We start from the raw sequence: 14,111 nt of genomic DNA on the forward strand, positions 1-14,111 counted from the left end.
GAAACCACCCATTTGTACGCAACGGCTGTGACCCACTTTCAGCCACATGGTGAGAATATAACATGGAGGCTGTCCCTTCTTTCTTGCTCCCTTCTACTCGCTGAAACGTTTGTGGAAATCCTGCTGTGGCGATGCATGCTCAAAGCAGCGCTATTTGTTTTGCTTTGAGCCTAGGATGCGAACTTGGGTGTGCATGTCTTCAAGGAAACACCCCCAAGCCCCACTTACCAGGTCCTCGGAGGCTCTGGCTTGCGCCCGGCGGAAAAGCTCGAGGTCGTATTCGCTGGTCAAGTTCTCTAAAAGGGGTTCTCGGGTGTTGCCGTAGGTTTGCCTATGTTCCTGAGGCAACGATAAAAAGAATAACTTTTTAAAAAGTATTGTTTCCCCTGGTCTTTAGGCAAGCTGGTCTTCTCTAGCCCTCTACTCTCTGGCCTCACTAGCTGGTGGAAAGAATGCAGTGCAGTGAAAGGAGGCTGCTTCGACAAAGAGGAGCGTCTCAGCCCAGGACTAGGGACAGAAAGAAGAAGAGTTGGTTTTTATATGCCGATTTTCTCCACCTTATAGGGAGAATCAAGCCGGCTTACAATCTCCTTCCCTTCCTCTCCCAACAGACACCTTGTGAGGTACGTGAGGCTGAGAGAGTTCGAAGAGAACTGTGACTTGCCCAAGGTCACCCAGAAGGCTGCATGTGGAGGAGTGGGGAAACTAACCTGGTTCACCAGATTAGCCTCTTCCGCTCTTAACCGTTCTGCTGCTCAGAATCAGGAAATCAGGACTCAGGAGTCCATGGCAGGGAAACACCCTCACACAGATGGCAGAGCTGAGAAAGTCTGTGCGGGACATGAAGAAGTGAGGCTGGAACTAGCAAACCGCTTCAAAATAGCTGGGTATACTTCTAACCGCAACACACCCGGTTTTATTTTACATATGTTAGTTCTAAAGCACTGCTATCCATCCCAAAGCCTCGGAACAGGATGCCATTAGAAATGTAAAATGCTTAGCATTTTATATAGGGTTCAAAGAACATAAGATCTTTGTAGGGGATAACCTGGACCTTGAATTAAACTCAGTAACTGACTGGTAACCAACCAAGGGGAGGGGCTGTGGCTCAGTGGTAGAGCGTCTGCTTGGCATGAAGAAGGTCCCATGTTCAATCCCCGCCATCTCCAGTTAAAGGGACCAGGCAAGGAGGTGATGTGAAAGACCTCAACCTGAGACCCTGGAGAGCCGCTGCCAGTCTGCATAGACAATACTGACTGATGGACCAAGGGTCTGATTCAGTATGAGGCAGCTTCATGTGTTCAATGGAGTGTCTGCAGAACAGGTGTGAAATGTATGCTCCTCCTGGGGACCAACAGTAACCATGCTGCAGTGTTCTGGAGTTTTCAAAGTATCTCTAAGGGCAGACCCAGGTAGAGTGCATTACAGCAGTCTAGCCTCAAGGTAACCACAGCATGGAACCATGTGGCCCGGTCAGTCAAGCCAAGGTGTGAGGGGGCATCTTCTCAGCGAAAGGAAGCTGGTCCAATGGCATTTTTTGCACCAGCATTAACTTGTTTCTCCAGTAACAGTGCACAATCCAGTATAACCCCAAGTTCTTAAGGGAGTCAACTGGTATCAATCGCACCCCACAGAAGCTTGCCTGAGGAGCTCAGAAAGAAGAAGGAGAAGAGTTGGTCTTTATATGTTGACTTTCTCTACCAGTTAAGGGAGACAATCACCTTCCCTTCCCCTCCCCACACCCTGTGAGGTACCGTAGGTTTTCATACTTTCCTCATTCTGCAGCATGTGAAAAACTAATGTTCAAGAGTGTTTTAAAAAATAGATGAGCACCGCAGTAGAATGAACAGACCAGGAGGGCACCTTTATAATAGAACAGTCCAGTGCAATGTTTATTGTAGGTGTCACCTGCTTTTACTGTATCTCCTTTACATTGTAATCCACTTTCTTGCATTGTTTATCGTATATCTACTGTAGATAGTTTGCTGTCAGCATGGTTCCCCAATTCTGTAATTCTATTCCAATTGCATAGTTCATTGGCTATCTTACTTTATCTGACTACACTACTTATATCCCCACCTTGAGTCTCAGTTAGAAAGGCAGAATATAAAGTAAATGAAATAAATAAATATAGGCAATCTCACTGCAATAGGTACACCAAGCCTGGAAGAGAGGTCAGTATTATTGTCCCCATACTGCAGATGAGGACCTGAGGTGACCGTTGAACTGAGAAATTTAATTGTGCCTCTTCTGTAGAGGATGTGAAATACCACGTGGGGCCATGGGACCAGGGGATGCCCCATCTCCTCACCCCCAACACTCTGGGGAAAATAAAAGCCAGAAGCTTCTGTACCATATACTTTTCTTTCTGCTCCTTCGTCAGCCCTGCGTTCCTCTTCTTCCTCATCTCTGCCACTTTCTCTTTGTATCTCAGCTGTCTTTCGGTCGGCGCCTGCGCAGGGAACAAAAGGTCAAAATGTGCATGCGAAAAAAGGAGAGAAAAAAAGAGCTAGGCCAGTTCAGACAGGCCAGGAATCCTCCCTTCAGACCCAAAGCGCAGAAACTACCGATTGAGGGCTGCTTCCTATGCAACAGCCTTCTGGCACTGAACATCATGTATGATGTAGTACAAAGTGTGTTCCTCACTCACGGTTCATGGATCTGGCAGGTTAGGGGCCTGAACATTGTGCTGGTGGCGCGAAAAGGCCACAGGTCAGCACCACTTCATGAACAGTGCCATGCACACCTCTCACGCAGACCTCAAGGAGCCCTAATCTGGATCACTAAATTCCACTTGCGAGTTGAGGATGACCGTGGTAAAGGATGGCTTCACACGGTCAGAGAAACTCTGCTGGTCAGCAAAAGAAGAAGAAGAGTTGGTTTTTATATGCCGACTTTCTCTACCACTTAAGAGAGACTCAAACTGGCTTACAAGCACCTTCCCTTCCCCTCCCCACAACAGACACCCTGTGAGGTAGGTGGGGCAGAGAGAGTGTTTCTAGCCCAAGGTCACCCAGCTGGCTTCATGTAGAGAAGTGGGGAATCAAACCCGGTTCTCCAGATCAGTCTTCACCGCTCCAAACCACCGCTCTTAACCACTACAATACACTGGCTCCGCACTACACCACACTGCACCACACCACACTGGCAGAGGCAGAGAAACATGGTCCTGACTGACTTCTTAAATCCAGAGTGAGTATGCAAGGAAACAGTTCCGGGAGACGGATGCTCGTCTAACCCAAATACCTGCAGTGAAGCCCAGAGGCCTGCTGGCATCCACTCTCCTTCCTTTTAAGTGCCAGGCTAAACCGTTCCTTTTTATCCAGGTATTTAACTCAGGGATTTGGTCTAAGCATTTTATGGGCAGCTTCTGGCCCAAGGATCATTGTATCTACATCATTTTACGATGCTCAGTGTATTTTTATGGGCTGGCTTGTTCTAATGGTGTTGGCCTGTTTTTTCATGGCTGGGTTTTAATACCTTCCCCCACCCACACACACACAATTGATTGTGTTTTAATGGCTGCAAGGTGCCTCCAATGGGTCTCTGGGTATACATTTTCTAAACCAGTCAATCAACCAGCCTGTTGCAAGCCCTTTAATCACGCGGGCCAGCATAAGCCAAGCAGTCTTCCTTACCAGCATGCAGCACCGAAGTAGGACGGCATTCACGCTAGCCAATTTGTAACATCAACCCCCCCCCACAGTTTAGTATTACAACATCACACCATGTGTTTAGTGTGGGTGTGAGGCTCTGCTGGAAGAAAGGGCTCTCTCTCACACACACACAGCTTGATGGCATGCAGCTGAACGCATGAACCACCTCCAGTAAAGAAGACTGCCTGGAAGCTGACCTGTGACTCCGTCTCATACATCCAAATCATACCTGCTGCTGCCAGTGAACAAGGAGCAGACACATCTTGCCAACTCAGCCTAAGTATCCTACTATCACGTGAAGAAGGTAGCACAAGGAAAGTCTAGGTTTAATTATGGGGCTGCTTTCTCAGATATCAGGGAGCCCCGTGGTGCAGAGTGGTAAGCTACAATACTGCAGTCAATAGCTCTGCTCATGACCTGAGTTTGATCCCGACGGAAGTCGGTTTCAGGTAGCTGGCTCAAGGTTGACTCAGCCTTCCATCCTTCCGAGGTTGGTAAAATGAACACCCAGCTTGCTGGGGGTAAAGGGAAGATGACTGGGGAAATCACTGGCAAACCACCCCGTAAGCAAAATCTACCTAGTAAACGTCGGGATGTGTCGTAACCCCATGGGTCAGTAATGACCCGGTGCTTGCACAGGGGACTGTCTTTACCTTTTCCCCAGGTTTCATGGTTTAGAAACAGACACCCATTAATTTTTTCGTGAGTGAAATGGAAGGAGGGCTGATGCACCTTCCAAGAACTGAAACCACTCAGAAATCTGGGCACCTTGAAAGCTGGCATTGTATTTCAGACAGACTTACATCTGTCTTACCATACAGACTTACCATACAAAATGGTAAGTCTGTATGCTAACTTACCATACAGACTTACTTACGGTAAGACTTACTTACATATGGTAACTTACCATACAGACTGTACTTACCAAACAGACTTACCATACAAAATGGCTTTCAGTTGTTTCAGAGTGGGCTAAGACGCACCTGTCAGAAATTGATCGGCTTGTAGGGGTTTTGGCGCAACTGCACAAACACATTTTTACCTGGTGTCTGGTGGCGTGCCTGTTATTGTCATCTTGTCGGTGGGACAGCATCCTTTCCTCTACTTGCTTGTCGCGGCTCTGCGCTCTCACCTGGAAACCCAGATAGATCGCCATAAATGGCCACATGAGATTTTTATTCAGTTAACGGGGGCACTAGCCCTTCAAAAGCAGAATTATGGGGGTGCCTTGAGAGCAGGTGTCCTTGGAGTCTGAAAACAGAAACGGGGACCCAAAGTGGTTTACAACGCTCTCCCCATCTCCGTTTTATCCTCGCCATGCGAGGTAGGCGAGGCTGAAAGTGACTGGCCCGAGGCTGCCCGGTAAGCTTCCACAGCAGAGTGCAAATGTGAATCCGGGTCTCCCAAATCCTAAACTGGCACTCTAACCACTGCACCACACTGGTTCTCAATATGTATTTCAGTATGAGAGATTATGCAGAGTCCCTCCCATCACCTTAGGGTTGCCAGGTCCCCCCTCACCACCGGCAGGAGATCTGTTGTGATGGGGCGCGGAGGAGTGATCCCGGAAGTGATGGGGACGCTCTAGCACATTCCCACAAAACCTCTATGGTTTCCATAGTATTTTGGGAGCAACGTACTAGAGCATCCCTGTCACTTCCAAGTTTACCCCAGAAGTGACATTAATCACACACACCCTTCAGCTGGCCTGCTTCCACCCGCCAGCTAGCTTAATTGGCAGGCAGTTGCCTGCCATTACCTTGTCTCTGGCAACCCTACATCCCCTGCCTTGACTGTCTTCCTTCTCCCCATCTTCCCAATCTACCCCTGGATTCGAGACTTTTTTTTTTTTTTTGCAACAGCCTCAACATTGAGAGGCTAAGAGACGAAGTTACCTTGCACTCATCGGCTGAAAGGTTATGATATAGCGGACATCCAGATATGGAGAAGTGTCTCTCATGTTTTCCTGTCAGGTGTCCTATGGAAGAGTCAGAAGAACAGGGAGGATAATAAGAAAAAGCACATAGGGGGAGGGGGGATTTGGGTAAAAGGCAACTCCAAATAACCAATGTTCAGATAACACAGAAGGTTCTACAGCACCTAGAGAATTGCAGCCGGGGGTGGGACACTTCATGTTGAAGTTGTAGCTTTCGTGGAAGCGACGGCGTTTGGGGCGATGAGACAGGTCACTCCCGGAATCCTTCATGGACATGTCCTTGGCGATGCTCTCGTCATGAGACATGTTAGGGCTGGAGATATCGATGTCAGACTCGGAGGACGGGGCGTTCCCAGTCGGTGTGCGGGGTGGGGATTCATCATGGTCAGCAGCATTTTTAGTGTCTGCAGAGAGTCAAATTGTTAGCAAAAGATGGCACAGAGTTCTAAGAAAGGGCAGAAAAGGGGTTGCCATGATGGAAATAGTCTAAAAAAACCATATACAATAATGGGGACATATCTTTGCTCTCCCCTGACCAAAAACTTGAGGGCGATCTCGAGTCAGAGTGCTGCCTAAGGTAAAAGCTTGTAATGTGCTGAATGTACATCACGGATGTGCTTAGAGGGATACAATTTCAGGATGGAACTCACCTATCAGCACCCAAAAGGTCCCCATCCAGGAACCGACCTAAGCAGACCCAACCCTTTTCAGCAAGGTCTGCTCTATCATAGGCCCTCCAACCATACAGCGTAGCTTGGAGTGCTCTAAAGCGGAGGCAACGCCTGACTTAATCTTAAGTAGCGCCCACAATCTGGTGTAAGATATGGAGCCACTCAGGAGAACTATGACCACAACGTTACTAAATTCAATATCTATATTGAAACATGCAAACATGAAGCACACAAACATAAAGGAGAGTGTAAGTGACCTGGAAGTAGTCACATTTCATTTCAAACGAGGAAACGTTCATGTTATGAGACTTAGCTTTCAGGACAATAAGGAAGCTCATGTTATAACTGAGAATCCCTGCTTCAAAAGAAAGAGGCTGCAATTTCAGCACGCGTTTGTCAGGTTCAGTCCCTAATCTCAGGGGCCCCGACATACAACCCTAAGCCAAAGCTTAGGAAGAGAAGGCCTTCAAACGATGAATTAGTGACACACCACAGAGAGGAGACAGGCCGTGGGTGCGAGAAACTCATGTTTGAAGTCAACTGGGCCAGTGTTCACAGGATACACATGAAGCTGCCTTAAACTGAATCAGACCCTTGGTCCATCCAAGTCAGTATTGTTCACTCAGACCGGCAGCGGCTCTCCAGGGTCTCAGGCAGAGGTCTTTCACATCATCTCCTTGCCTAGTTCCTTTAACTGGAGACGCCGGGGATTGAACCTGGGACCTTCTGCATGCCAAGCAGAGGCTCTACTACTGAGCCAAGCAAGGCCCTTCCCCAACCTGCCAGAAAACAGCATTTAGAACCCAAACGATGGGGATATATAAGCAAGCTCAAAATACTGTAGCTCTGAGGAACAAGCACAGCGCCCAATTCTTGAGATCATACCGTTAACACTTAACAACACAACATGTAACAAGTTTAACTCCAACTCTGCATACATAACAACTGCTCCATCTTGGCTCAGCCAGCTACTGTCTTTTCAAGGTTCTGTAAGACTCCAAAATGAGTCTTACAGAGTCTTACTGGGGGAGGTGGTTGTGGGTTTCCTGCATTGTGCAGGGGGTTGGACTAGATGACCCTGGTGGTCCCTTCTAACTCTATGATTCTGATACCAGATGTGTCTTAAATCCGCTCAGTACCTTTCCAAAATAAGTGGGTTTTTTTTAATGAAATATTTTTGCATCTCCTACTCCTTTAGGGAACATGGCTTCTATCAGTAAGGCCTATCTACAGTGTACTTTGTGGTTTCTGCGTTTCCTTGGCCTTGAAAGGCAGCAAACACGGACCAGAAAACACAGTTCTCGCACACATCTATTTTACTCCAAACACTTAACGGCTACATCTGCCATTCGGAGACTGATTTCTAAAGCACTTTATAAAGAATTATAATTAAGAATGCCATCCGAACAGAGCCAGTGCGTCTTCAGATCACACCGCTTTTCAGCGTCCCTGCTCATCCTCACCCAGTATATTTACAGACCTCTGTCAGAAAAATCAACCACTTGCTCCGTTTCAGATCCAGACGAGCGGGTCTGCCGGAGTGGGTATTTTTTGGGTGTCACGGGGGCAGGCTGCTGCTGACTGCGGGTTACCCTTCTGGTAGAATAAACCGGTTCCTCTGCTCCAAAGGATGGGGGATTACGAACCGGACTGGAATCTAGAGGAGAGGCAGCAGAGAGAGAACAAGGGGCTGCGTTACAGGAAACCATACATGAACACATGAAGAAGAAGGAGAGTTGGTTTTTATATGCCGACATTCTTGACCACTTAAGCAAGAATCAAACCAGTTTACAATCTCCTTCTCTTCCTCTCCTCACAACAGACACCTTGTGAGGTAGGTGGGCTGAGAGACTGTGACTTGCCCAACGTCACCCAGTTGGCTTCATGTGTAGGAGTTGGGAAACCAACCTGATCCACCAGATTAGCGTCCGCCGCTCATGTAGAATGGGGAATCAAACCCGGTTCTCCAGATTAGAGTCCACCGCTCCAAACTACCGCTCTTAACTACTACACCACTACACATGAAGCTGCCTTATACTGAATCAGACCCTTGGTCCAACCAAGTCAGTATTGTCTACTCAGACCGGCAGCCGCTCTCCAGGGTCTCAGGCAGAGGTCTTTCACATCACCTCCTTGCCTAGTCCCTTTAACTGGAGATGCCGGGGATTGAACCTGGGACCGTCTGCATGCCAAGCAGACGCTCTACCACTGAGCCACAGCACGAATATTATCCCATTCCATAAAATCAAGCACGAAAGGATAAAACTCTCATCTCAGACTCCAATCTCGGGAGTCTTAGGGAAGCCTACTGCTAACACCACTGACTTGCAGTACTTCTCTGCACCCCAACCCATATTGTGAACTCTCATGGACACTGCCAATCTGAACAATGGCTGCCCTTCCTATATCTTTGTGCATTCCACAGTGCCCTGGTAACCTGGTTTGAGTCCACAGGACGCTGGTGCTGCAGAACGGCACCTCTTGGAAAGAGAGACCCTTGGGGAAAGAGAGTCCCAGCTACCACAATATGCGCAACTGATGTTCAAACTCAGTGCACTGATGGACTGACCAGATGCACAGCTTCAAGGGTACATGTTCCCACAAAGATGGATGTAGCTAAACCCAGCACACCTCCAATTAGAATGGAGGTTTCACCAGATTATTATTGTAGCTTACACCCCTTGCAAAAGGGGACCGGAGGAAAACCCTCCAGGGCAGCCATAAATCTCATTTCCCAAAAATCAGTTACAAAATATGCCCCCCCCCCCCCAGAATGCTTTATACACCTACCTTGAGAGCTCTGGCTGAGCCTGGCAGAGGAGCGGGTCACCCGTGCTGACTGGCGCGACATTCCATCACTTTCTGAACTGTCCGTATGCTCCGGATCCGTAGAGAAATCGGAGTCTTCGGTTCCGTCAGAACTGCTGCCTGCATTTCTCTGAAAGACCAGAGTTCAGACGCACATCAAGTATGTTATTTGTTTATCTGAGGCTCCTCACAGGAGTTCTGCAGAAGCTGCGGGTTCAAGGAAAACCCATCTCATAAATGGCTTATGTGCATTTAACATGAAGCCAAAACAGATAGCGTAACACGCCTGTTCTTAGCTTGAGTCACAGAAGCACTACCTATATACCATCATCATCAGACTACCAAGATAACACAGACTAAGCCTGAAGAGATCAGTGTTCAAATGAGTCAGGAAACTCACTGGGTGACCTTAGGCCAGTCACCCTCGCAGGGTTGTTGTGAGAGCAAAATGGGGGAGGCACTACAGGCATCAAGCTGAGCTCTCTAGAGGAAAAATGGGATGAAAGTAGATAGACAGATAAATCATCTCTTACAGGTAAGGTTGCAGGGTTTTAAAAAAACCCACTGGTCTTGCTCCTGCGTCTTTTACAGCAGCATGACATAACAGAAGATGAAGAAGGGGCGCTTTTCCTGGCCTGGAGATCGGTTGCTGGAAAAACGTCACTGGCTCAGTTTCGCCAAGCATACCCACTATTCAGTGCACAGGAGCAGCCCCCTCCCCAACTATTCCTGCCCACCAAACTACAGCTAACCATAAGCTGGCAGTCATGGGAGCCTACAAGGTTCACTGTCTCATGGGAACTAAAGCATGCTGCTCACGATCAACCCCCCGCCCCACATCAAACAAGGCTGAAATTTCAAACTCTGGAGAACAGAAAATTTTGCCCAATGGCAAGGGTGTTTTTTTACACCTGGAGGCATACCATCTAGCTTTCCTGAAGTCTAGAACAACATTTCGCCTTGCAATATCTGCTACTACGAAGATGACAACCTGTCCTCTGCTAACTCAGTGGGGTGCACCATCACAGAAAGCTGCTGTCTGCTACTATCAATATGCAATTGGTGGCCTCTGACAGAATGGCTCTCTCTTCAGATCATTGGGAATTTGGGAGGAGTTAAAACATGGACCGACTGTAAACCCCCCCCCCCCCCCCCGTCCCAGGTCAACCTACACAGTCAGGACCTCAGCCTGTTTCTGGCACAGCTCCTGTGACTTTAACAAGTATTTATCAGGCAGAAACTCAACAGATGCAGTGTTTTCAGGCATGGCACGGAGATGCAGTGACAGAAACATCCACTGAATTTCTGCCTGCCATGAACCGTTGAAGGTTCCGAATTTTCTAGACAAAGTCCATGCCATAGACAGAGACCACCCTGCCTCATGCGCATATGGCATTACACATTCAACGGCCATAGCCGGAGCAAATAACAGGTGCTTCGCACACCAGATGGCTCTAGGAAGATTCAGACAGGTGAGCCAAGACACAAGGAAAGGCAAACACCTCCATTTGGCTTCCTTTCAGGGTCAGACAAGGCACTCCCTTCATATGGAAGATTTTTTTTCTTGCTAACTCCTTGAACTATAATATTACGGGGGGGGGGGGGGAAATCCTACTGAGCTTTGGATTGTTTTTAATCACGATTCCTCCCACTTCTTTTCTTTATTCTCCCCAGGTTCTACAACCCGCTTACATAATACTGATAAATGGGGCCCAACAGGTGCTGGGGGGTAGAGCGGGAAAGAGGAGAAGCCAAGGGAATCTACGCAGTGACAGGGGAACAAAGCTTCCATTGATAGAGACAGAACGATATATACAGATGAATCCATGATAGAGAGAACACTATATACAGATAAATCCATGTCCTTCAATGCTAGAAGTACCTCTAATCAGACATGAACAAACCAGAGTTTATTTGTGACTAGCATAAACCTGGTTTATTCCCTGACTCTTGTACTCCTTTCCTCCTCTGTCTGAACACAGAATGTGATTGATGACCTCCTGGTTTGGGAAGTCCTGGCGTTTAACTTCAGTTTGCAAGCTCTTCAATGCCAACTTGGAAGGCTTTAAGAGGGGAGTAGACATGTTCACAGAGGAGAGGGGTATTCATAGCTACTAGTAAAAATGGGTACTAGTCATGATGTATACCTATTCTCTTCAGGATCAGAGGAGCATGCTGAATATATTAGGTGCTTTGGAACACGGGCAGAATAATGCTGCTGCAGTTGGTCTTCTTTGTGGGCTTCCTAGGGGCACCTGGTTGGCCACTGTGTGAACAGACTGCTGGACTGGATGGATCTTGGTCTGATCCAGCATGGCCTTTCTTATGTTCTAATGGATTAGAAAGTATTTCTTTCACAGTAATTAAGATTCTAAATCAGGAATTAGACCTAAAACTTTTGAAACCAGAAAGCCTGTATTTGTGCTCTCAGATCAAGGTGGGAGGAAGGAATGTAATGAGCCCAACAATAAACCAGGTTCATGCTCAAACCAGAACACATGAAGCCGCCTTATACTGAATCAGACCACTGGACCATCAAGGACAGTACTGTCTACTCAGACCAGCAGCAGCTCTGAGCCTCAGGCAGAGGGTCTTTCACTTCACCTGTTTATTTATTTATTGCCATCAAGTCACAGCTGACTTATGGCAACCCCCTAAATATATCAATGCAAGAGACATTCAGAGGTGGTTTGCTGTTACCTGCTTCCGTGTCAAGCCCCTGATATTCCTGGAGATCTTCCAGTCCAAATAATAGCCAGGGCCGACCCTGCTTAGCTTCTGAGATCTGACAAGATCAGGCTGGCCTGGGGCTACCCAGGTCAGGGCACTTCACCTATTACCAGTCTTTTTAACTGGAAATGCTAGGGATTGAATCTGGGATCGTCTGCATGCCAACCAGATGCTCTAAAACTGAGCCACGGCCCCTCCCCTTATTCGTGATTGTCTGAGTGTTTCCTCAGCCTCTGAGACAACTTGGTTTTCCATGAACCTTGAACAGCAATACACAGAAATGCACACAAGCCAGTGAGGTGTAGTGGTTTGGAGTGGTGGTGTCTGAGCTGGAGACCTGGGTATGATTCCCCCACTCCTCTACATGAGCGGCAGACACTTATCTGGTGAAATGGATTTGTTTCCCCACTCCTACACATGAAGCAGTTGGGTGTCCTTGGGTAAGTCACAGCTCTATTAGAGCTCTCTCAGCCCCACCTACCTCACAGGTGTCTGTTGTGGGGAAGGGAAGGAGATTGTAAACCGGTTTGATTCTTCCTTAAGCGGTAGAGAAAGTCAGCATATAAAAACCAACTCTTCTTCTTCTACATGTATATATGTGCGATGTAGTATGTTTAGATACCCAAGGAAGGGTAAAGTGTCAGACTAGGACAACCCAATGGGGAAGGTAGAACCTGAGCTCCACAAGGGAATACAAACACGACAGAATTAAGTTTATCAGCTAACTGAGAACAAACTTTATTATGCACAAAACTTTGTCTCAACCAATTTTGAAGATGCTACACTCTTTGTGTAACAACACTCTAACATGGCTAGACCTTTGGTATTTCCACAGTGCCCATAATCCCTTGGCAGGGAACCGCCCCAGAAACCAACGTAAACAGGACAGCACCAAAGAACGCCTTTTCTCAAACTGCTTTCTCGCACATTTTACTACATGCAGCTTTTGTCGAACATTTTCTCAAAAGTAAACCTTAGATCCATTCCAGTAAGCATGCACAGAAATGCAGGCATGATTGCTCAACAATTAAAATCCTGGGATTTAAAAAGAAAAAAAAGAGGGAAATATAGTTGAAGCAAACCATCAGGAAACTACTCGGGGGAGGGAAGCTGCAGATTTGTGCACAGTTAGGCACTGAAGATTTCACCCTGCCCCCCCCTTTTTTTGCCCATCCCCAATGATCTAGTCCATTTTGCCTGCTATGTTTTGAACCTTTTCCCAACATCCACCCTTTCCACCAATCATAACCGCGAGGAGGTAGGGCTTTAGAACACCTCGCTGGCCAATGGGAAACGGGGAGAAAAGGAGACGGGCGGGATTTCGAGGATGACAATACTAGCCATAGTTCTCAGCCAATCAGCACCTACCTCAACACCCGCTCCGAAGGCACACAGCCAAGTATGAAGACGTTGGGAACAGGAGCAACGAGGGAGGCGGGGGGAGCAGAAACCGCGCCAGTAGGAAGTGATAGGGAGGGCAGCCAATGAAAACCCAGCCATAGAGCCAATGAGATGCGAAAGGAGGCGGGCCGCGACGCTAACCGAAGGGGTGGAGGGAAACAAATAACCGTTGAGGGAGGGGGGAGCGCGTGACTGACAGCGAAGCCGACCAACGAGGAGGCGGCGGGAGGCAGCGGTAGCCATTCGCGTTGCGAGATGAAACGAGGGCTTGGAGGCCTACGTTTTTAACTGGTTTTCGAGCCCGGCGGTCTAATGTGGGTAAAGGAGACGAGAGGGGAAGGGGGTTGTTTCGGCCCGCGCTCTCTCACCTTCCTGCGCGACATCCTCGGTGGAGGAGGCGGCGGCGGAGGCAGCGAGGGTTGCTGCGCCCCGGCCACCGCGTTGGCTCCAGCTGTATCCGTGGTGACTGGCGTGACTCCGGTTCTCCAGCGCCAGGCCGCGCCGCTTTGTTTTCCGTTGTATTCCAGCTGCGACCTCTCCGCCGACTCCCTCCACTCTTCCGCCGGGACACACGACGGGGATACACACCCCCGTCCTGCCTGTCACGTGACGCAGACGAACCTCACTTCACGACAGTGACCCTCCGCCATCTTGGAGTCGGGACTGGCGCCTTGGAGAGGGCTACGCTTGTGAAGCGCGGCGGCCATCTTGGTAGTGGGCAGTTTTCTCGTTGACAATAGTGGGGATGGCGGCCATCTTTGGGATGGGCATTTTTTTTAATAACAGTGGGAGAGCGTCAAGGCTCAGTTTAAAAGCCGCATTTATCGTTGGACGAGGTCGGCCATTTTTAGTTCGGGTCGCAGAGCATTTCCCAGTAGAGGAGCCATCTTTGTATTGGGCGACAGAGGC

At 48.3% G+C, this 14,111-nt stretch overlaps 1 protein-coding gene across 1 annotated transcript in view; it reads right to left on the reverse strand.

Moving 5' to 3' along the window:
* The window catches only part of KAT7 (lysine acetyltransferase 7), a 32,052-nt gene extending 18,239 nt beyond the window's left edge, over nt 1-13,813 (reverse strand). Inside the window, exons 1-8 of the mRNA XM_056863148.1 lie at nt 13,571-13,813; nt 9,054-9,201; nt 7,744-7,920; nt 5,757-5,996; nt 5,552-5,634; nt 4,699-4,788; nt 2,354-2,452; nt 229-339 (exon numbers count right to left, since the gene is read on the reverse strand). Of these exons, the coding sequence (XP_056719126.1) occupies nt 229-339; nt 2,354-2,452; nt 4,699-4,788; nt 5,552-5,634; nt 5,757-5,996; nt 7,744-7,920; nt 9,054-9,201; nt 13,571-13,585 (963 nt within the window). The 5' untranslated portion in view covers nt 13,586-13,813. The remainder of the gene's footprint in view (nt 1-228; nt 340-2,353; nt 2,453-4,698; nt 4,789-5,551; nt 5,635-5,756; nt 5,997-7,743; nt 7,921-9,053; nt 9,202-13,570) is intronic.
* Between the last annotated feature and the right edge of the window lie 298 nt (nt 13,814-14,111).

Source organism: Euleptes europaea, chromosome 18 (genome assembly GCF_029931775.1).
Source record: "Euleptes europaea isolate rEulEur1 chromosome 18, rEulEur1.hap1, whole genome shotgun sequence".
Taxonomy (NCBI): Eukaryota; Metazoa; Chordata; class Lepidosauria; order Squamata; family Sphaerodactylidae; genus Euleptes; species Euleptes europaea.